The 24,835-nt window shown below is 41.0% G+C and overlaps 1 protein-coding gene across 1 annotated transcript in view; it reads left to right on the plus strand.

Annotated features, from left to right (window-relative positions):
* The window catches only part of LOC136882007 (oocyte zinc finger protein XlCOF6), a 53,877-nt gene that overhangs the window by 16,328 nt on the left and 12,714 nt on the right, over positions 1–24,835 (plus strand). The window contains exon 2 of the mRNA XM_067154497.2: positions 16,506–16,597. Coding sequence (XP_067010598.2) covers positions 16,506–16,597 — 92 coding nt within the window. The remainder of the gene's footprint in view (positions 1–16,505; positions 16,598–24,835) is intronic.

The raw sequence follows: 24,835 nt of genomic DNA on the forward strand, positions 1-24,835 counted from the left end.
CGTTGCACCGACACAGATAGGTCTTATGGCAATGATGGGGTAGGAAAGACCTAGGAGTTGGAAGGAAGCGGCCGTGGCCTTAATTAAGGTTCAGGGCTGCCGATAGTGGGATTCGAACCTACTATCTCCCGGGTGCAAGCTCACAGCTGCGCGCCTCTACGCACATGGCCAATTCGCCCGGTGTTTTATTTTCTAGAAATATAGCCACCCATTCAGTCACTCTTTTTTCTAGTCCAATTGCACTCATTTTTGCCAGTAGTCTTCCATGATCTACCCTATCAAATGCCTTGGATAGGTCAATCGCAATACAGTCCATTTGGCCTCCTGAATCCAGGATATCTGCTATATCTTGCTGAAATCCTACAAGCTGAACTTCAGTCGAATAACCTTTCCTAAACACAAACTGCCTTCTGTCAAGCCAGTTATTAATTTTGCAAACATGTCTAATATAATCAGAAAGAATGCTTTACCATAGCTTACATATAATGCATGTCAAACTGACTGGCGTGTAATTTTCAGCTTTATGTCTATCACCCTTTCCTTTATACACAGGGGCTACTATAGCAACTCTCAATTCATTTGGTATAGCTCCTTCAACCAAACAATAATCAAATAAGTATTTCAGATATGGTACTATATCCCAACCCATTGCCTTTAGTATATCCCCAGAAATCTTACCAATTCCAGCTGTTTTTCTAGTTTTCAACTTTTGATCTTACTCTAAATGTCCTTGTTATGATAGGTAAATTTTAATACTTCTTTAGTGTTACTCACATCCCCTATCTGGACATTATCCTTGTAACCAACAATCTTTACATACTGTTGACTGAATACTTCTGCCTTTTGAAGATCCTTGCATACACACTCCCCTTGTTCATTAATGATTCCTGGAATGTCCTTCTTTGAACCTGTTTCTGTCTTAAAGTACCTATACATACTCTTCCATTTTTCACTAAAATTTGTATGACCACCAATTATGCTTGCCAATGACAATGCACAGGTAAACAAAATGTGAAGTTTAAATAATTCTGTCAGTTACTGGTGCCTTGTTTATTCTTAGGTCTTTCAGAACTTCTCAAAATCTGACCTCAAAATTGGGACTCCCATTTCATCACCATCAACAGCTTGTTATTTTTCAGGAATCCTATCATATACTTCTTGACCTTGATAGTGGAGTTGGATATGTTCCTGCCATATTTCTGCTTTTTCTTTTTTGCTATAAGTTTTTTCATGTGAGCTCTTGTTGAGGGGATTTGCTTGGATACAGTGGGAAAGATGCACATACAAAATGAGCCCAATCATTTAACTGCAGTTTCATAGGATTATCAGCAAGCTGTTGACTATATTCCTCCACATCCAATCCATCGGCACTGTTTTATCACCCATCACTACTCTTTCTTACCTAGTTTTCCCTTCTCCAAAGGCTTCCTTGATTTTCCTGCATGCAGTTTCTACTTTTCCTAGGACCATAAAGCATTGAACATCCTTGCACTTCTCCTTCAGCCGTTCTTCCAAAGATGGTTTTTTGCGGTTCCCCACTTTTAAACCAGTTTAATTCAGTAACTATAATTATTCCCATATGAAACTGACTAGTAGTCTAACTTGCAGGGACAGGAAACTAATTATTTTCAAAAATTATGTTTTAATTTTATATATTGAGGATTGGTCAAAAAGTGGCATCTTTTTCAAAGCTATATACCTCACAGGTTTATGCCTAACTGTCCATTAACTGTTTCTCAGTCTTCAGTAGTCAATCATTGTGCGATATTTTTTGAAGCAGCTCTCCAGATGGAGTGGAATACCACATTTTTCACATAGGCACTTCACTTCGGACCTTATTTGATGACCATTGCAAACTTTGCATGGCCTAGGAGGATGTTTCTTCCTTTCTGTTGGAGGAGTAGGCACTGAAAAATGTCCCCATACATTTGCCTGAAGCCGCAGGTGGCTGTGTTGACTGGGCGCTCTTCCTTTTGTTGTTGTAGGCAGGAGAGCAACAGTCTGCAACAATTGCTCGGCAAATGCTATGAGAAATTCTGTATAATGCAGCCACCTGCCAGTAACCTTCATGAACACAATGTATGACTTGAAGATAGCCATATGCAATAGATGCAACATTATCTTTTTATAACCCATGATAGTCCATCGTATTACAGGGAAACATGCCAGGACTTGGTCTTGACGATATACTGCATTCATTTTCTGGTTGTATCTTCCAATACCCTTGGGTTTTTCACTACTTCCTCTCCTCAGACTCATTTTCCGTGAATTTTTCGCATCAAAGTCCAAGTCCTTATCAACAGATGAAATTAGAAGCACATCCTTTCTGTATTTCCATTTTATGGTGAGAATGTTATTAGCATTGATTATTCTCACCATGTTGATTAATTCTCTCAGTATTGACTTATATTCGAATTTCATTAGAACATTTTCCTGCCTTGTCAATACTTTACTTATTTTATTATACTTAATTACCATACATATTTTGAGAGCTAACTACTTTCTTCTTCAGCAGTGCCAAAACATCAATAATCTTTGGACTTTGTACATTGGTACAAATATACTTATCAGCAGGACAATTATATATAAATCTTGAAATTGTTAAAATATTTCTTTGTGTTTCAACTTTACTTACCTACTATGTCATTTACTACAGACTTTAAAATATAAATTTTCAAATCATAAATAAAAAATAAATCTCTTAAATTAGTCACTACATGCTGCTCTGCTATTGGAACTTCAGTCCTTATATACGTCTAAAAAGAATAAAGTGTTTGTTTTTGTCTAATTTTACATTTTTATTGCCATTTAATAAAACACTTGAAATAGAATAACTTTCGATTTGTAAATAAATAAATAAATAAAAAACACCTATTAAGTTAGTAACTATGTTGAACTTAAAATATTTTCTGCTCTCTTCTTGAGAGGAAAGGAGAAATTTCAAGAAGAGAGCTGAAAATATTGGCCCAAAAACAGCTCGTATTAGACACAAATCTCAACACACTTGAGGCTAATGTGACAAAAAAAAAAGGCACAAAAAAGGAAACAAAGAATCATAACCATTTAAACAACTGAAATGAGAAATTTCACCCTTCTGTTATAAATTTGTAAAAAAATAGTACTAACAGAGCAGGAAAACAAGATACTAGGAAAACGTCCGAAACACAATTGGCCGAACACGAATATAATCAATGCAATTACCATAATGATTACTGAGTCGGAAGTAGCTGTTCATAAAATGCCCTCTGACATACAAGATGAGGTAAGATTCGATATTGGGAGAAAACTGAACAAAATCCATTTATCGAAAAGAAGAACATTACCTACTAGTAACATTAGAAACCAAGAACATTATTTAGAACGGGAACTGGTAATAAACCTCAAAAAGAAAATTAAAGATAAGAACCTCATTATCACTAGGGCAGATAAAGGAAACACGACAGTAATACTGGAAAAAACAGATGACACCGAAAAACCGAAGACATTTTCAAGAAGAGCTCTTTCACGGTGAGTAAAAAGATCCGACCCGACAGATACAACATCACCCCCTGAGGGTGGGGACGCACATGTAGAATACACCCGCGGTATGCCCTGCCTGTCGTAAGGGGCGCCCTAGTCGGGGACATGGATTGCGGTTTGGTACAATGTAATGGACCTCCTGTGGATGAGAGGAGCTGAATACATTCACAGGTAACCCCTTCTTGTCGTAGAAGGCTACTAAAAGGGTCATGTGGCCATGGTCCCCATTATTTTTTATTTTTTGATGGTTTATTGTAGCTCGTTTCCAAAAAAATATGTGCGTGCTGCTCGGAAATGGGCCTCTTACGTGTGCGTTTACGCCCAAAAGCCCGCATTTGACCACCCGGGAAATTGCGGGTGGGAGCGTCATGTACGCTTGCAGTAGTAGCTGCCTGACAACACAGCCGAAAGCCAGAAAAACATATTATTATTAATTATTTATTTTTCTCTATATTTAGTGCCCTGTACACGCTATGGGGCACATGCTATTGCGGGTGACTTGAGGAAGGGAGTCCTAGTTCTCATTGCCTCAGTCATCCCGTATTAGGCATCGTCCAACATCGGGCCCCGGGCGTACCGGCTATGACCAGGTGGTTATTGCCTTGGAAGCTTGGTTCGGCTACAGAGACCCCTGATCGGAGTGGGTGACATTCGGGAAGGATGATCTCGGGCATGGCTTCGAAATGAAGTCGCCCATTCCAAATTGGTCCCCTACCGAAGTCTTTAACTTTTACTTCCCTGAGAGGTTCATCTCCCTGGGAACATGTGCAGCGTGAAGGAATGGGATCCAGCTTCCCTAGGTTTCCGGTTGCTACCAGATCCGATGGGCATGATTTTAAGCTGGTAAAATCGATCCTTTTTAGTTGACACATGGAAGGCGTCTACGGCGAACTTGAGGATCTCAAGAAATTGCGCAACGGTAGTTTACTTTTATAGACTCGTACAGCCCTGCAAGCCGATCACTTGCTTATGTGCTACCACTTCCCCGTCAAACTTCTTCTTCTTAAGCCGTCGTCTCCAAACGGAGGTAGAGGATCCACACGGCCAGCTCCGATCTTGACGTTGCAGCCATGCCATGTGGATTTACCGGAATATCTCTCAGGATCTTTAATGCAGTGGTTTCCCGTTGCCTTCTGCATCCTAATGCCGTTGACCAAACTGGTTCCTCCGCCTTTGGGAACAATTTCTTTTCCCCAGGACAGTAGAGTGCCCTTACCTATACCCGCTCATCCACTCTCAAAGAGACTGTTGGCACTTGGTATAGGGGATCTCCTTATACCGGGAGATAATCGGTCCCTTCATTCGTTAGCCGCCTGAATATAAAATATTATTTTTATATGCAGTCGGTGCCCCCTCTCTACCGCGGGGAGGTGAATGTCAGGATTTCACCATCATTGAAACAAGGACCAAATGACATTTCTTTGTTTCTGTGGTTCTTTAGAGAGGCCCGTCGAACTCGAGGAGCATAAATCCTTGAATCTGGATCCTGGAGTCATCTTTCACCGTTACCTTATTTTCAACACTGACGACGAGTAGAAAGAAGACATGAAGAACCGTGGTGTGACACACGCGCAAGGTCAACGGTGAAGACGTTGCCACTGGTGCCTTAATTGTCTCCTTCAATTTGTCAGTGTTACCAGAGAAAGTCAAGGTAACAACTTATCGTTGCGATGTGAGGCCGTACATCCCGCCTCCTATGCGATGCTATCAGTGCCAGAGTTTCGGACATATGGTATCTCGTTGTTCGAATCAGTCTGTGTGTGGTACGTTTGGACGAGTAGCTCACGGCGCGGAGGAGTGGACAACTCCGTACAAGTGCAATAACTGCTCTCGTCTTCATTTTCCTCGGGATCGGAACCGTCCGACATATCTGAGTGAGAAGAAGATCCAGGAGATCAAGACCCTGGATGGTCTTTCCTACCAGGAATTGCGCCATAAGTTTAATTCCACAAATACGCTTGCCCGTACGCTCAACTACAGCATGATAACTCAGAGTCTCGCAGGTTCGTTTCTTACGACAACGTTACCCGTGGTGATCGCTGCGCCCAAGGCGACTGTTGCTCCTCAAACCAGGGAAATCATGCCCTCCATCTAGAGGGTACGCGTCTGCGCCAGCAGGTACTCCTGCTCCAAACCCTACGCACTCCCCTCGTTGGGGAACTTCCCGCCCTCGAAAAGCGTCGAAGTTCTGGGCGTCAACCCCGCCGTCTCTCGATGACGGGATGGACATCGCGCTGTCATCTATATCTACAGATGTAGGTTTGGGTAGTGTTCAGGTTCACGAGCAGCTTGTCGCTCATAACCTAACACTCCTTTTATAGTCCACACTATGGCACTGTTACAATGGAATTGTAACGGTCATGACAGGCATCTTGTTGAGTCGCGTCAGCTCATTGGTGAGTAAGTGGCGGGTGTAGTCTGTATTCAGGAGACAAACTTCAGACCAGGTCATCACAGGGTCCTGAGAAATTTCATATTATACTGGACAGGTCGATATTATGCTCAGCGTGTGTCTGGTAGCGTGGATATTTTGTTCGTTCTGATACCTATAGCGAAGAGGTTCTTCTAAGGACCCGGCTGGAAGCAGTTGCGATGCGGGTACCGCTGCCTGTCATAGCAACAATGTGTAACGTTTATTTTCCACCAGGCCGGCCTCTTAACATAAATGATGACACTGATCTTATAGATCAGCTTCCACCTTCCTTCCTCTTGTTGCGATCTTAACTTCCATCACCCCATGTGGGGCTCTCAGACGTCTTGCCCTCGGGGAAGAGAACTGAAAACATTAGTAACAGAGCTGGATTTATGTATTTTGAACACAGGGGAACAAACTCACTTTAGTGTACGTTGCGGCACATATTCTCGCATAGACATAAGTCTGTGCAGTCGAACGTTGGTTCCGCAGTTTCGGTGGAATACACATGATGATCTCTGCAACAGTGACCACTTTCCCATCATCCTTACTTTGTTGAAACAAAAATCCGTCGAGGCTCCTCCTCTTTGGATTCTTAAACATGCTGATTGGCCAAAGTACACATCACTAGCTGTCTTTAACGACGATACCAGGCACATCGTCGGTGAAGAAATAACTTACATCACCCAAGTTATTCTTATGCTGCCGCTTCTTTCGTTCCCAGCGACTCCTCGCCGAAAACTCGGTCCTTGGTGGAACGCCGGAATTGCAGCAGCTAACAAAGAACGCTGTCGTGCTCATAAACGTTATCGTAGGCCGCCTACTCTGGTCAGTTTGGTAACATTTAAAAATCTCTGCGCTAAGGCGCGACTTCTTATTCGCCAAAGAAAGCTTCGTGGGAGAGATATGTGTTATCTATGATGTCACATACTCCATCATCTCAAGTGTGGACTAAACTTCGACGTATTTCGGGTATCCAAGGATCATCTTCTGTACCGGAAATTTCCACTGCAGGCAGTATCGTCACTGAACCACTCTCGATTGCTAACCATCTAGCTAGTCATTTCGCGGATGTATCTGGCTCCTCGCTCTGAAGTGGGAGGCAGAACGTCATCATCTTAGTTTTACCTCTCAAGCTCCAGAGGACTACAACCTGCCCTTTACGGAGTGGGAACTCCCCAGCACCTTATCGCTTTGGAAGGACACGTCTCCTGGACCAGACAGTATCCATTACCAGATGTTGAAACACCTTAGTGAAGATAGTCTATTATATCTTTTTCGTGTATTCAACCGAATCTGGATAGAGGGTAATTTTCCGTCTCAGTGGCGAGAGGGCATAGTCATTCCTGTCCTCAAGCCTGACAAAGATCCTCAGTATGCAGGAAGTTACAAACCGATTTTTCTTACAAATTGCCTGTGTAAGCTATTTGAGATGATAGTAAATCGCCGACTTGTGTGGTGTCTGGAGGAAAAGGACTCTTGTCTGAGTACCAGTGTGGTTTTCGATACGCTCGCTCGACCACTGACCACTTCGTACGCCTGGAGAGCTCCATCAAGGATGCGTTTCTCTGCAGACAACATTTGGTAGCTGTTTTCTTTGACTTAGGAAGGGCCTATGGCACCGCGTGGTGATATGGTATCCTCTCAGTCCTGCATCAATGGAGATTCCGAGGTCGTTTGCCGGTATTTATTGCGAATTTTTTGTCCCTCCGTCTATTCCATGTCCGAGTAGGGAGGACATATTCGCAATTCCACGTTCAGGAAAATGGAGTCACACACGGATCGGTTCCTATTGTCACTCTGTTCGGGATTGCCTTAAACGGTGTTGTTGCTGCTGTTGGTTCAGCAGTAATACCGTCGCTATATGTGGACGATTTTGCTTTGCACTATAGCTCGCGTAATATGGCAGTCGCAGAACTACAATTACAGCAAGCAAGAGTGGAGCAGTGGACCTTCGAGCATGGCTTTCGGTTTTCTACCTCTAAGACCTCTGTTGTCCACTTTTGTTGCCAACGTACTCTTCACCCTCCTTCTGAACTTTATTTAGGAATGCGCTACTCCTGTAGTTGACACTGACCATTTTCTTGGGCTCCTTTCGATAGTAAATTATCGTGGGCGCCACACATGCGGCAGATAAAATGCAATGCACCAAGAGTTTTAATATCTTGAAGTTTCTTAGCAGCACTTATTGTGTTGCTCACCGCACTCTGCTCCTATCGGGCACATATTTTATCCAGGTTAGACTACGGCAGTGCAGCATATGCCTCAGCAAGACCAAGCGTTCTTGCGAGACTTAAGAGCATCCACCACAGCCGGGTTAGCTTGGCGACGGGAGCCTTTGGAACAAGCCGCATAGTTAATCTACTCACTGAATCTGGTGTGAGGCGCCAGCAGCTCCTTCTGTCGTATGCTGCAACTTGCGACCCAAGCTATCCTTGCGTATACAACAATGGACACTGTCGGCTGTACGCTGCTTGTCCTCGAGCAACGCGGCCGGTTGGAATACACTTGGATAGCAGTCACAGATTGTTTCACGTACCTTCGGTTCCTTGCCTTGTCAGACAACCGCGGGTAGTACGACGTCCTGAAATAATCCTGGATCTGCACACTCTCCCGAAGGAAAACACGGACCCTTCGATTTATCGGAGGCTCTTTCTGTCCGTTGTTGGTCGGTATCCAGATTCAGTCGTTAACACGGATGGCTCGAGAACAGACACTAAAGTGGGTTGTGCGTTCGTTGTCGACACTGATCTCTTTCTTTTTGCTTTCCCGAAAACGTGTAGTGTGTACACAGCAGAGCTCTATGCTATCTGTGAAGCTCTACGGTACGCACAGTCCGATGAGCGCCGACACTTTCTTCTGTGTACTGACTCCTTGAGCTCGCTACAGTCTATTGATACCTGTTTCCCTCTTCCAAATAAGCTGAGAGCGATAAACGGTACAACGAAGGTATGTAGGACTTCCCTTCGGACTTCTCGGACGGAAGCAGATGTATTATGTCGTCTTCGGATTGGCCACGGTATCCTGACGCACTCTTATCTATTGAAAGGAGAACTCCCTCCGGTGTGTACATGCGGCGATCATCTTACCGCGGTACACATTCTTTCAGAGTGCGTGGAGCTGGTCGGTCTGCACCGTAGTCTATAACTCTCGCTTACCATCTCCCTCATCCACGGGATGACGAGCAGTCCGCAGAACACGTCATCCGTTTTATGAGGAATAGTGGTTTGTTTTCCCGTGTGTAATATTGTCCTTGTCTTAGTGTATTTTTGTCGACTGTGCTCATATCCAGTTGACTCTGTATTAGTTTGTGTTGCGTATTTTAATGTGTTATTTTAACTCATGACTTGAATTCCATGTATGTATATATCTGAATGTCCAGACAATCTCTTATTCCATTATCACCTCTACTTTCCATTCTTTAGATTCATTAGATCCATTGATTGTTTTAATCTCATAATCATTTTTCATCACCATTTATTTTAAACTCTAGTTAGTGGATACATTTTAATATTTTACTTATCATCTGATGTCGTCCATTCGTACCATTATGGGCTGATGCCCTTAGATGTTAGGCCCCTTTAAACAACAAGCATCATCATCATCAGATACAACGTTTCCTAAAATCAACCCTAAAAATACATCATTTTTATTTACAGAACAAGAGAAGACAAAACTGATAACTATGAACCCCGAACTGCCAGTGCGAAAGCTTTACCTAAGATCTATAAGACCGGCGTCCCTATACGCCTCATCATCAATTATAGGCCGAGACCATTGTACAAATTAACAATTTACCATAGAAATTGCTACGAAGGAATTATAATTTTCTGTCCCATAAGTCTGTGAAAAATACCATTCAGTTAATTAAAAAGCTAGATAGCTTTGAAATACAGCCTTTCCACTCGTAGGATTCTTACGACATAAAAATATGTATCTGAGTGTCAATAGTAAGAAATTTTTTCCTATTATCCAAAATAATTTAAATAAATATAGTAACCTCAGTAAATTCGAGATCCAAGTTTTCATGGAAATTTTGAAACTAGTAGTTAAAAATAATTTCTTCCCTTTTCATAATTGCATATATCAGCAGGATGGCTTGGCTATGGGCCTCAGGGATATTAGCAGAAATGTACATTGACTATTTAGAGCATACGGCAATTAATAACAATAGTGACTTTGCGAAAATAAAAGTTTGGGCCAGGTTTGTAGACGACACTCTCGTTATCCTTGGCGAAAGAATTACTGATCCAGGCTCCACCCTTAACATTTTAAACAATGTTGATCCGCAGATAAATTTCAATCTGGAATCTGAGTCAATACATTTTCTAGATCTCATGTTAAACAGATTTCCTTCTTCTATAGAATACAGTATTTACAGGAAACCGACACAGATGGCTACTACCATCAAGAAAGGTTCCTTCCATCCCAAAGCACACAAATGTGCTACCTACAGCAGTATGGTAGACCGGACATTAAGCCTACCGCTAAATAAAGAAAACTGATGTAAAGAATAAAAGACAATTCGCTCCATAGCTGAATATAACGGGTATGATAACGCATTTATAGAGCGCATTATTAATAAACACAGACATCGCTTAAATTCAACTTTAACTATACAGAACACTAAACCTGATCATTATTCAGCCTTTACTTTCAATGAATATATTTACAGAATTACAAATATTTTGAAGAAACATAACACTAAAATCGTATATCGAACTGATAATAGAAATATGGACAACATATATAATACCAGATCAATTAATAAAACTGACATTAAAAAAAATCAGGTGTCTACATATTCCTACGTGAAAACTGTGAGTCTTCGTATATCAGACAGACCGGGAGGAGCTTCAAAATCAGATACATGGAGCATGTAAATGCCATAAAACATAATAGATCTCGGCAGTCGGACAACACATTCAAGATTTCAAGCATAACATAAAAGAGGGTGGAGGCTCTTATGAATGTAAACAGAGGCCCTATTCTCGACGTCACAGAGCAATGCATAATTCACTTGAACCAGTTATTTAACTCACATTTGAACCTGAACGAAATCTCAGATAAAACTAATATTATCTTTGATTCTTAATTAAAGTCTTTATATGTCTCAACCTTCCCAATAGACGGCCGATATTTAGCGCGATACACATTACCCTATCACGTTACAAACCCGTACCACACTGTTCACAGGACCCGCCTTAAACCCCTCCTATACTCTCCTCCCCATCCCCCTCTCCCCACCTGATATAACCTACCTCACTACACTCCACCCGTCACTTTTAGTCCGTACCTTCTCACAAACTGTAGCTTCTCAACACGGTGTCCAACGTGAGCCACATATACCGTACATTACACACACTTTAGCTTGTCCAGGCCCATTATATTTTAGTACTTACAATTCCTTTGTATTGATTGCGTTTCAGGCTGATTCAAATCCTTCTGATTGAACTGTGCAATTTTAGTTCACCTGTACTACATCACAAGAGAATACGAAAGGACAACCAATTACAATTAATCGTTTCTTACGTTATAATTTTACTAATACATGATTGTTTAATTTTAACGAACACAACAAGCCTTTCGAGACGAGTGTAATGAGATAAACTAAAGCATATTTCTACAAGTTCCTTACATGAACAAGGTGTTATCAACTAAAATTACGTTTTCACTTTGACAACATTTGAATAAGAATTATTATCTTAAAGGACGGACAAATTATCACCAACGATTCAAATGCAACCGGAAATACGACGTGATGTGTTGAGTATTAGCACATAACAAGATCAACAGAAACAGTGTATCAAGTTATTTCTATCACTTTTTACTATTTTTTCAGCACGCAGTGTAAATAAGCGTTTCGAAATACTGTTATACGTCGGTAACATGTCAAAACCTTTTAATCCTTTATTGTTAAGAAAACCATGTATGTATTTAAGTATAATAACGTCAATTTTAATTATCATGTCCTTCCTCAATTTTGTGATTAATGTACTTTATGGCTGATGATGACATTTAAATATCGAAACCGTTACCATTATTAGATAAATGCTGTAAATAATATCTTATACATGTAGTAATTTATATTGAAGAGGTTGAACCTTAAAAACATATCTCTGTTATATGCACCTACCAACCTTACCTTGTCTGCTCTGTATAGGAAAAGAGTGTTCCCAACATTGACTAGCGGCCTAACCGCAAGGTAAACACAGCCAGTTCCTGCGCCCCATATTCCCTCAGTCGTGTTTGCCCTGTTATAGTGTGCGGAGTGTAGCCTCGTGGTGATCGAATCAACATAATGGCACAACAACGCCATTTGGACCCCGTTTTGCAGGGTAGAATACTCGACCGCCTGGAAGCAGGCCAGACACAGAGCGAAGTCGCCGTATCCTTGAATAATGCCATAAAGTTTCATTTCCATGCTTTGGAGACGATTTCGAAGCACAGGAGATGTTAGTCATATGCCAGTACCAGGTCGACCAAGGGTAACTACCCCAGAGCAAGACCGATATCTGGCCTTAATCTCCTGATGAAGTCGGAATGCATCTGCAAGACAATTGTCGCTGAAGCTTTCAGCTGTCACAGGAGTTACCTTTTCCCGGTAAACTGTGTACCGGAGGCTCAGAACAGCAGGGCTATTTGCCCGACGTCCAGCGGTGTGAGTCCCGCTCACTCCAGCACAGAGACGGGCCCGTTTACTGTGGAGCCGTCAACATTGAAAGTGGACCATGAATGATTGGAGGCATGTGCTCTGCACAGATGAATCCCGTTTCAGTTTTGCAGAACGATTCCCATCACACATTATTCTGGAGGGAATCTGGTAGCCGATACAACCACAGGAACAGGACCTGTATGTGGTGGTGGCATCATGTTGATTGGCCGTACGGACCTGCACATCATCATGGGTGGTCCGAGGAACACTGTTAACACTCGGAGAGACAAGGATAAGGTACTGAGACCACATGTTCGACTCTTCAGAGGTGCGGCTGGTCCAGACTTCCACTTAATGTGCGATAATGCACCACCACACCGCGCTGCTCTGGTCGATGAATTTCTGGCTGAGGAAGACATTCATCGCATGGACTGGCCAGTGAAGTCTGCTGATCTGGAGACTCTAGAACATGCCTGGGATGCATTGGGGAGGCGAATTGCATCCCGTCAGCCTGCACCAAGGACCCTCCAAGACTTTCGCATTTCCCTTTCTGAGGAATGGAATCGACTACCACAAGAGCTCTTGGACCTTCTGATAGATAGAATGCCATGTCGCTGCGAAGCTTGTGTGGCCATTTGGGGTAACCTATCCTATTAGCAGCATATTTTGTTCAGGAAGACATTGCTAAGTTTTGTTAGGTGTCAAAGGTATACCTTAGCTATCTGAACCTTTCTGAAACATTTTTTTGGACATGTGCGACATATGGTGTGGAATTCAGCCTCCATTTATTCAGCAATCCGTCTGACATTCCTATCAGGCGGTATGACCTCGTTTAGTGGTTTGGACACTAGTGTGGAGGTTTCACTGGACTTCAAGGAGTAATCTACATGCGACGCAATACGTATCACTTGCTAGTAACTAAAACTAGGTTGGTACGGAACAGTTCCGAATGTCGGTGTTCGGTCCAAATTGATGGCGTAAGGAACGGTTCCGTAAGTCGGAGCCAAGTGTGCTTCCTTCCCACTCCTAGCCCATCATTGCCACAAGACCTATCTGTGCTGGAGCACCATGAAGCAAGTTGTAAATATAAACTTATTGGGTTGGAATTTTAATAGTAGGAAACATTCAGTGGCAACTCATACAAGAGATATGAATGTTACATGATCTACTGTCCTTCAGAGTAGTCACCAGCATTGTGTACATCTTGTTACCAGTGATGTGGACATCATAGGATATATATTGCAGCACCTGTTATGTTGGTAGTTCGAATGGAGCAGTTTAATGCCTGACCAATCTCTGAAACAGTTCTGGAGCAAAGGCCCCATAATGGTTCCTTCACCTTGTGAATCTAATCAAAGTCACAATGGCTTAAATCTGTGGACGTTGGTATATGGTGCAGCAATTCCCAGCCCCATTGACCAAACAAATCAGCCACATTTGCACTGTTTGCAGCCTTTCGTTTCCGTGGAAAATGATGGGTAATGCGCATTGACGGTATGCTGTCGAGGAACATAGTGCTTTAGGATAAAATCATCACAGTCATACATGAGTATAACGATAACTTTCACATGGCTGAGGTTCTCACGAACTCTCAATCTTTGTGGTTTCCCGTAATGATGCCATTTCTTCGATCAGCATTTCGGCTGTGACTCATACAGTTCAGCCCATGTCTCATCCAGCGTAATGATATTGCATAAGAAGGCCTCTTCTTTGTACTTACAGTACTCCAGATGGTTACGAGCAGCATCGTATCGTAATCATTTCTGCATTTCCGCTGAATCTATTTTGATGAAATTTTTCTCATGCTCAGGTGTTCCTTCTAATATGAAGCCCAGTCGTATTCGCTAACCTGGTGTCTCGGGCCAGCTCACATATCATATGGCATCATCCAGTGTCCATTAACACGGCATGAACATGCACTTCTCATTGTTTGACATTAAGATGACCTGGCTGACACACGTCTGCCACTTATTGGCGTCCCTCGTTAAAACCTTTTACCCACAGTGCCACTGTTCTGTAAGGCTATGCAGTTTCGCAGCAAGCTTTTTGAAGACCTTGAGGACACACTCTTGCTGTACGATTCAAGAACATCGCGACAACACTGACTTAGCTTGCCAGCTAACCCGAGGCTGTGTTCACTACGCCAGTTTGCATGCGTGTGACGTGAGAAGGTATGCTCTGAGGTAAGGATGGTATACAAGTAACGTTTGCTGTCAGTGACATTATTAGATTCCATTGCATGGCTTCTCATCAGCAGTTTTGTCACTTAATGTTCCAACCATCTCATCTCCCATACTTCAGTTCGCCTTTATTTTCTAGAGCTAATTAAACATCATTTCTGTTTTCATCCACCTGTGGCCCACTTAATCTGCATATGACCCGTCCATTGCAAGTATTGTATGAATACATATGGGGAATCGCCTGTTTCAAGCATGTTTCTTCTCATGAAGTTAATATAGATTGTTGTTTAAAACTTTGTTGTTGTGAACAAATGGAGTTGCCTTTCCGGTATAAAATTTTACATTAAAGTCAATATATTTCTACATGTGCTTCATAGCCTATCCATAGATGCAGCTGAGCCTGAAGAGACTCATCTGAGAAGAATTGAGCCTTGAGATTTTCCAGAGAAGTGTTACCCATGTGCTTTGGATCCTTGATTTTTTTTGCAGCATTTGCTACACAGAACATTGGGAGTTTCCTCTCTTTTGCTCATCGTTGGTTTCAAAATATATGACATTAGCAAGGTTTAGATTGATGAATTAATTTGAATATTGCTCTATTGATGAAATAATCAATGACATTTAACTAAATTGAAACCTTTCACCTTTGTTTGAACCGTGGAAGGTTCACTTGTGAGGAAGCGAACTGTAAGGTTTCTCTCTTTCAAAAAACCCGAGAGATAACACTAATCTAACATTGCAAGTCAAGTGTAGACTACTTCACTTGAATGATAATTTAGGAAAAATGTTTGGCCTTTCTGGTCATGTCTATGAAATATAATAGTTGGTTTTAAATTCTCTGAACAAAGTCCTTTTAATACCAAATCAAAACCTGTGGCTCTACACCTCTGATGAATATTACCCTGTCAAGCGACCTCTGCTCAGCCTGATGACCTGGAATTTATAAGTCGGTGTGTGGTGAGCAAAACAAATTTTCTTGGCCATTATTCTTGACTTTTTAGACTAAGGACTCTACCCCTCTATCAATTGACAACTTCTTTGTTCTCATACAGCCTGACTGAACCAGCAACTAGCTGTCAGAGTCTGATAATAATCTCTGACTTTTCAGAGTCAATTCTGGGGATTCTGGGAATGCGGTGTACTTGTTATCCGTATAAAACACGGCCAGCATAATCCTTTAAAATCTGAATGTAAATGTTGTAAGTCTATATTAATAAAGCTTTCAGATTGTCTAGAGTCAATGAAAAGTCCAACAACTGATTATTTGTTATACGAACTTGAAGATGGTGGGAAATATATTGACATTTCTCAGGTGAAGATCCAATGTATGTCTATCTGACAATCAGAGTCATCTGTGGGAACACAAAGAAACAAACAAGTGACCAGTCATTTAAGAACACATAATAGGATGAACAAGTTGACAGGAAGTTGTAGGAAGGGAAGAAAAAAATTGCACAGATTATTCTCTCCTTCAAGTTTTTCTTCTTTTGTTCCCTCTTTCAGTGCTGTCCCCTTTGTTCTATTATGAGTTCCTTTTCTTGTTCCTGTTCTTCGTATAATTTTGACTTGACCCTTGTTTGCTTGTTTCTTTTTTACATTGGGAGAATAAAATGATATTTGTATTGTGCAACTATACAGTTTATTTTATCAGCTATGCCATGTCTATGTATAAACTTTTACTCTAGTTTTCTGTTTACTTTACATTTCTTACTTTGTTTTGCACTTTTGTTCCTTACAGCCTTCCAGGGATATTAAGAATGAAATAACTGTAGATGAACACACAGTAGGTCAGTTGGTCGCCTGTTTCAAAGAAGAAAAAGGAGAAGAGGAGTAAGTACAGATCAGCTTAATTAGATTTTATACCCCTAAACCTCGACAATATGGATATTGCTATTTATATGTTGAGTAACTCCCTCTGAAGACTCTTGGGTTCAAGATGAGCACAGATCCATCGACATCATTCCTCAATTCTGTATCCTGTACTTCACTCGTGTTCTGAACTTGTTGGCTTGATCATGGCTCATGAGAAAATTCCACAAAATTAAAACAAATCAGCCTGTAGTATCTAGTGATCAGCAGGCCGCCTAGTTGGCACCACTCAGTATCTGAGCCAGTACAATTATTATTAAAATTACCATCCCAGTTCTTATCTCCTTATTGTAATAGGTGTTCTTGGGGTGTCTGGTTGACCGTGGCTTTGCTGTTGGCCATTCTTGCAACATGACCAGTCCAGAGAATCAACCTGCTATGTATTAGGCACTTGATTCTGTCTCCTTTCATACCTCTGTACATCTATATGATTCTTTCAAAACCCCTATTTCCTTCATTAGAGAGACTTCGCATACACCTTCTTTCTGTGATATCGGTATATTTACGGTCACCTTCAGTGGCTTGTTAAATTTTGAAAGCCATTAAGTATGATGACTCGTATTATGGTATAATAGATTTTTATCTTGATGTTATTAGGTACATATTTTTAAAGTTGTTCCAGGTGGAAGAATAACATCAAAAACCTGCCTAGAATCTTTCTTATATTTCAAGGCCTGATTATTTGCCTTTTGAAAACCACGTTCTGATATACTCAATTTGCTTTCCATACTCAGAATTTATTCTGACCTTTGAAAATTTGATCTTTAAATCCAGTAGCTGAAAATCCAACAATGATGCACAGTGGCTGGTGTGTTATATTCCATCATCTGTATTGTGTTTATTCTTCTTCACCTCTATCACCTCATTATAAACTGCTCCATGCAGTTTGGAGATATTTAAGTGTCTAAATGTCAAGTCTTTTTTGCTCTCCAACATTTAACATAGCCTCCTGTTGCCCTTTCACAATCTTTGTAGTAGCTGATTTCTGCACAATCACAGGCGATGTATGATACAACACTCACTCACTCATCACAATATTCTAAGGACTATCAAATCAATAAAACTGAAATATGGTCATGAGTAACAGGTAAGCAACCTGTTTGAGGAATGCATCCTTGTACAGTTAAAACGTGAGTAAAAGAAAACAAAAGTGGGGTTGATTCGGAGCAAGAGGTTGGCCTGTGCATCCTCAGTGTTCAGGCCAGTGGGATAGGAATATTGGCAACACTGTCTCGTGTCTGGCTGAGTTGCATGAAAGCAAAGGAGTCAAATGTTTAGTTTTGCAAGAATGCTATTATTGAATATTGAAATTTGCAGCTCATCACAACAAAATGACCAGAAAAATAGTTCAAAGCAGTGGCAAGTAGCTGCGTAGTGATACGAGTTCAATGGTATAAATTGTAATAACATCTACAAAAGTAGTATCAAAGTACTGCTTGACAAACAGAGAATTGTATACAGATTTAGAAATTAATAAGTGCTTATTAGTAGTATGTAAATGTGAGATTAATGTGAGTCCACCGTAGGAATGGGTATCCGACGTCTGGGGGTTTGGAGGATTGCAGGAGGGTGCAAAGTTGCCAAACCGCCCGTATCATTTCCCCACCTTGTGATGTGTTCAGTTGCTTTTAGTGGAAATGTGGAATTTAACCCAGGACCAAACTCAGAAGTCTCATTCAAATGCCTGTGTAACATGTGTAATTCTAAACATAATGTGAATTAGCTATTTGTGACATGTACATTTTTTTACTCAGCAGTCCAGAGAACATGTGGAATGATTAATACATTTCTACTGTAGAAAATTAACTCAGCGGTGCAAGCATGGTCATGTTGGAAATGTAGTTATCCTCAATCTAAGAATCATTTTTTAACATAACATTAAGCTTTACATGACATGACAGTTACTGTGTTTTGATTTAGTACTCACATCCTGAAATATGTGAAGTGTAAACAGGCAGTTCTGGCCACTCTTGCTGCTATAGATCCACCAATTGTGTGTGTTAGTGAATCCTGGCTGAATTTGTCAATCTATGACATAGAAATGGTACCTCAGTCATACACAGTATTTAGAAAACCTCAGGGGTAAGATCACTTATTGCCATGAAACCCGAATTCAACCGTGTGTGCTTTGAGCTGCTCGAAACAAAGGCAGAGTTTGTTTTGGTGGAATTCATGTTCACTGGAAGCAAGTTCCTTTTGGGTTCCATCTACCGGGCTCCAAACTCCACCGGTGACATGAATGAGGATTTACTACTGTCTCTAAGCCATGTACAAAATATACAATATTGATTCAAAAGTATCTAGAAGGCTGGTGATTTTATCTTGGAAATGTTCTGGCAACATGATCGCCATCACCTCCTGCCTCTTCCCATTAGTCCATTAACAGCAACTTTCGTTGTAGAATTCTACATGTTCCTTAAGTAATTAATTAATGAACCAACCTGTATAATGAAAACACTTCTCCATACTAACACTCCATCCTCAGTACTGGAGACTGCAGTAATCCCCCGTTCCTCCGAACACCTAGCAGTTACAGTTACCAAACAATACAAGACTCCACCAGTAAGTAAATGTAATAGAAGAGTCTATTACTACAAAAATGCTGGTTGGGAACTGCTATCATAACTTCTAAGAAGCCATCTACCCATTGTTACCAATAAAAACTCTTCATAGATCACAAAATATTCGTCAAAATGATATGCAAAAGGAATATGGTTTACAGGAAATGGAAACAGGATACAAGCGATCTTGTGAGGAACAAATGTAAATGTGTGAGGAATGCCACCAAGAAACTCATCCATGAAGCACACAAGAACTACATAAACATGATAAGTAACAACTGCAGTGACATGTGTTAATACCTTAATACGGCAAATCAGCACGAAGTGCATGCTACCTTAACGTTAATAGTTGCATTCCCCGAGGCCATTGCCTCAACGTTCTGTGAGAAATTTAAAGGGGCCAATAATGGGTGAGGGAAAAGTACGAATATGTACCCAAACACAGCTAAGCCATTACCACTCTCCCTCTTCATCCTTTAATTCACAGAGATCGAGGTAATTAACAGCCTTCAAAATACTACTTCCGACCTTGACAACATACCTCCAGTTATCTTTTGTGCAATGTGCAGAAGCGTTAGCTCTCTTGGAGCGGACCTTGGAACACAATTTTAGCTACACATTGTACTAATGAGACTAGGGACATGGTGTAAGACTTAACAAGTATGCTTCACTCATAGAGGGGAAAGATTGGAAGGTGACCTTCGGGACTCCGTGGTGGACTTGGAACAAGGTGGTGGCTACACATTTTGCTAATGGAACTGGCGAGATCGTGTAACGTTTAATACTGATAGGGGCTTAATGGAAGGCAACCTGAGGGAATCGGAGTTGATTGTGTAGTGCTGTACAAGATAGTGAGTATACATTTTTATGGGACTAAGGATGTGGTGTAAGGCCTAACACATTTGAATTGCTTATATGGATGTAACGCAGGTCAGTATCATAGCTGAGCGACCACGGATTCACTCACTTGTTGATTTTAACCTTTTGAGCAGGACGTTATCCCTGGCCGTCTGCAGGAAAAGGACATCACATATTCCGAGCCATTCTGATCAGGAATTCTAACGGACACACCTTGCTGATGAGTATCCTGTCCCGGATTATGGTAACAATGAACCAGCGTCTGAGGGATGGTTTGCTGATCTATGTGAAGCGGCATCTTGTGGAAGCCTCTTGGTCTTCTTGACCACAGCGCAGACACTGCGATCACTGCCAGTTCTATGATCAACCTAATATTGCTCTCTTCACAATGTATGTGCTATTTGTAGTGGTCAACAAACCTCAAGTGCTTGCAGCAGAAAGGGATCACTCAAATGCAACACTTGCAGTGAAAATCATCCAACATTCTCAGTTAAATGTAAGGGTAAATGTCAAACTTCTCCCACTCAGCCGGAAAAAGTGTTACCTATCACTCCAATTTACATCCCTGCCCCACCCTCCCCTTCCAATCTTCCCCTCCTTCCACTAAGACCATTCTGAAATCATCACTATTTAGCTCCGGAATAATGTCCCATTCCCACGTCCTGATATTCTGTTCCAGATCCAGCTAGCGGCACGATTGATCTTCCAGACTCACTTTGACAGAACTATCTCTGGGACGTGAATGCACTGTGCATCATTTCTTGTTGATCCTATTCAGCTGTTGTAGTAAATGAATATTCATGACATTAACGTGTGTTCTTAAAAGGTCAAGTGACTGCTGCCCCAGTAGATGTCACGGAGGGTAGCAATTAGTATTCATAAATCCATCCCTTCAGAACAATATTATCATTCTTTAAATGAATATCTGTCTGAAAATTTAAAAATAGAAATCACTAATGGAAATCAAATAATAGCTTTAGCAACAATTTATGTACCTCCTGGCTACTCCCCACCTCAGAAATTTGTAGAAAATACTGATCGTAAATACAGTACTTACATCACAATCACAGATTTTAAAATTACTTCATATACACAACAACAACAACAAGCTATTTACGATCAACTATTACATATGTATAGACAACTAGTAAATCAAGATACTAGTAAATACTAGTAAATCATGATACAACTATTACATGATAGACTTACCCTTCCCTTACTCCAACCCGCTCTACATCAAATACGAGCCCCGAATTTCTGATCCTCAGCCCTAACCTAGCAATGTATCTTGACATCACCATATATTTTTCTTTTTGTGAATATTCTTGATTGGTACCGTTTCACAAAATACGGAGTGTACCTGAGCATAAAAATACTTAATAGCCTGGCCAGTGTTCGTAAATTCTACAATCCTAGACCAATCCATTTGCTCAAACATTTCATACATCTAAAAGAAATTAGCCCCTATAAAGGCAAATAACTACTTAGATTGTTGTGAAACATGGTTACGCTCTCTGTTTAATAGTAGTGTGACTACAATTGCAGGATGATAACAATCCTCCTCATCTAAGGGGCACTCACTTCTATATACTGTTAATGTGTTAACATTCGTAATAATAAGATCAAGTGTATTTCCATTTGCATTAGGAATATTACTGACCAAGTGCAACTGATAAAATGACATAAACACAGCTAAGGATCAATGTGCAGGTCCAAAATTTACAAGAATACTTTGCTCACCAGTAATTAATGTCAAATTAAAGTCTCCAGCTGTAATAAGATCTAACGTCCTGCGTGTGGCTGCTGTCAACCCCATGTTGCACCGCTGACCAGGTGGAGGCTGGATGCAAAGGCGGTTAGTTGTGCCGCATGTGTCAAAAATGTGCCAGTCCTGTTTTGTTGACTAGGACTGTGTAAAAAATTCTAGAAGTTTTGATGGGGTGGTCATCATTGCTTTACTGAATTTCTAAGGGAAAATTTCATGTGGCGTTGGGCAGAAGCTTGATGATTATATTGCACATTTGGAGCAAGTTGTTGATATCCGGGTTCAGATTTCTCATCTTCACTATGCAGAATGGGACAAGGAGACCATTGTTTGATGTTGTGCCGCTGCGTTGTACTTTGTGTGAGCAGTGCGGGTTTTTTGCTACCTCTGCTTAGCTCCTGATATATAATGGGATAAATACCAACAAGCGGTTCGCAGCTCGTAAATCAAACTGTACTAGAATATCACTCGATGTTGAGATGTGATGTACCGCCTGATTGAGAGTGGTTTGTTTGTTCATCCAGTCAATGCAAGTGCAATTTATTCCTCTGGAGCAATAGCAAGCTACGTGTTATGATTTGGGCTTGGAGAATCTCTGTCTTCCAGGCTTCTAGCCTGCTTCTCTTCATTCTCCTTTTCCCACAAGTAGTATATTTTTTTCTCTTGGTGCTCTCTGTTGGTTTTTATTGTAGTTGATACGTGGCAGCTCATATTTGCTTTGCCATAATACTCAATATCATAGGATATAAACTTCATGGTTTTGATAAGTATTGAATTGTGATCACAGTAATAATTAAACGTATGTTTTAATGGTCCACCTTTGCAATACTACATAGTCTATACACATTGCATAATACAGGATTGAAAGGGTGGACCATTAAAACATAAGTTTATTTAGAATAGTGATACTACTCAATAATCGAATCCCATGATGAACATATTCTCTGTAAAAAGATTATATCATTACCAGTTCGCTAAGTGAATACGGGTGTAGTTTTTGTTTTAGGTTTTGGGGTTCAAATCTTTATCTCAGAACTCAGAGATTCATCATTTGTTTCTTAGTGGTGGTGGTGAGGAAGGCATTTATTTTAATCTGAATGGATGAAGTTTAAATTTTAACAGCAATTTGTTTAGGTCTATTCGATAAAGGTGTATGTTTGATTGTCTGTTAAGATGTCCAAGAGATAAATCTGAGGTTTCCTCAGTTTTGTAACAGACATGAGTACTGAGTAGTGTACCGGTTACGACCTGTACATGAGTATTTTTTGGGTATAAATGGCATTTAATTATCACGCGTAATGTTCTGAGCACGCCTGGTTTGTTTATCGTCAGCGGGGCAAGCAAGCGAGTGAAGGACAGCTGTGAGCAGTGACGTAGCCACAGGGGCTAGCTAGACCGCCCGCCCGTCACAGCACGTGTTCCCAGCCTGGACTCATATATTCTAGATTCCACGTCGCATCTTCCCGAATGTTCGGCGGGGAAAATTTTGTAACTCCCGTAATAATTATGCTAGCGACTAGAGCGATATGTCATCTTGTTTGAGATCACCTGAATGTCGCAATGCTCAAGTTTCAAGTAAATCCATCGTGGGATTCAGGAGATATTCAGTCAAGCCGTTTTGTAACGTAGACGCCCCGGATCGAATAAAAGGAGAGCCCACTGTAGCCTGTTCACTCAGTTACAGCTGAGTAGTCGGCGTGGACAATCTCGCTGCTACTATCGTCGTGTAGTGACAGTCCCGACGAGGAACTCTGTAATTTTCTAAGTATTCATAAAGTGAACTTGTATTTTCTTCGAGTGTGGGAGAACGAATTCTTCCAAGTATTCTCAAGTGGACTTGCAATATTTCGAGTGTTAAAGAACATTTTCTAAGTCTTCATAATTGAACTTACAATATTTACGGGTGTTCGAGATTGGAATTTTTCGAATTATTCATGAAATGGACTTGTATTATTTACGTGTGTTAAAGAACGAATTCTTCATAAATTGAACCTGCAATATTTGCGAGTGTTAAGAAACTCATTCCTCTAATAAACAGCGATTTATAAACTTTGCTAGTGATGATCTCTGAATGTGCTTTAAGTTCCCGTAAGCATAAATTTGTGATTTTGCTGGTACTGGATCAAAGACTTATAAACTTTGCCGGTGATGAACTCTAACTTCATTCAACGTCTTTAAAACATAAATTTAGTATTTCACCTGTGTTTATTCAAAGACTTGGATACCTTGCCAGTGATAGACTGTAAATTTATTCATGTGGATGGACTTGTGTTTTTCGTACATGTTCACTCAAAGACTTGTACATTCGCCAGTGGGAACTTTAAATTTGGTCATAGTTTCATGAGAAGGGACTTGTGTTATTTTTTGCCAATATTTATTCAGACTTTGCTAGTGGTGAACTTTGAAAGTATTCATAATCCTCGATTACAGAGACGTATCATTTTATGAGTGTTAAATTTTGAAAGTCTTGACGAATAATAACCAGTGACTTCGCTAATAGGTTAATCGCCCAAGGTTTTTATGAACTCAGATTTATCAGTACTGCGAGTGACCTTGGAGACATCAACCCTCTCAGTCACATTGGACTGAGGTAGCAAATGATTATCTGCAACATCGCCAGGATCATCGGGGTTCAACCTGGGCCTCGAAAGTTCGAGGCATCTCTACCTTCTACCAACCCAGACAGTCCAGCCGTTTCTGCACGGAGTCCCTGGAATCTTCTGGAACGTGTTCCAACCTGCTCGGCTTGGTGAACTGGAGAATCCGAGCCATATTATAGGACTATGTGGAAGACAGCTTATATCTACCTGGAGGTGATGTGCAATTTCATGTCTTATATGAATAAACTCATGTTCAGTCAGAGTCAAAGTTTTCTTGTAGATAGGACCCTACGTCCTGTACCGAGCCCTAACTACTAGTCACCCAGTTTTAGCCCTGAGAACTATATTCTTACTTACTTTAAAATCCGATAGTCGGGCTCTTTTACCGGTACAGAGAGGAGGGTAATATACGTGG

Source organism: Anabrus simplex, chromosome 10 (assembly GCF_040414725.1).
Source record: "Anabrus simplex isolate iqAnaSimp1 chromosome 10, ASM4041472v1, whole genome shotgun sequence".
Lineage (NCBI taxonomy): Eukaryota > Metazoa > Arthropoda > Insecta > Orthoptera > Tettigoniidae > Anabrus > Anabrus simplex.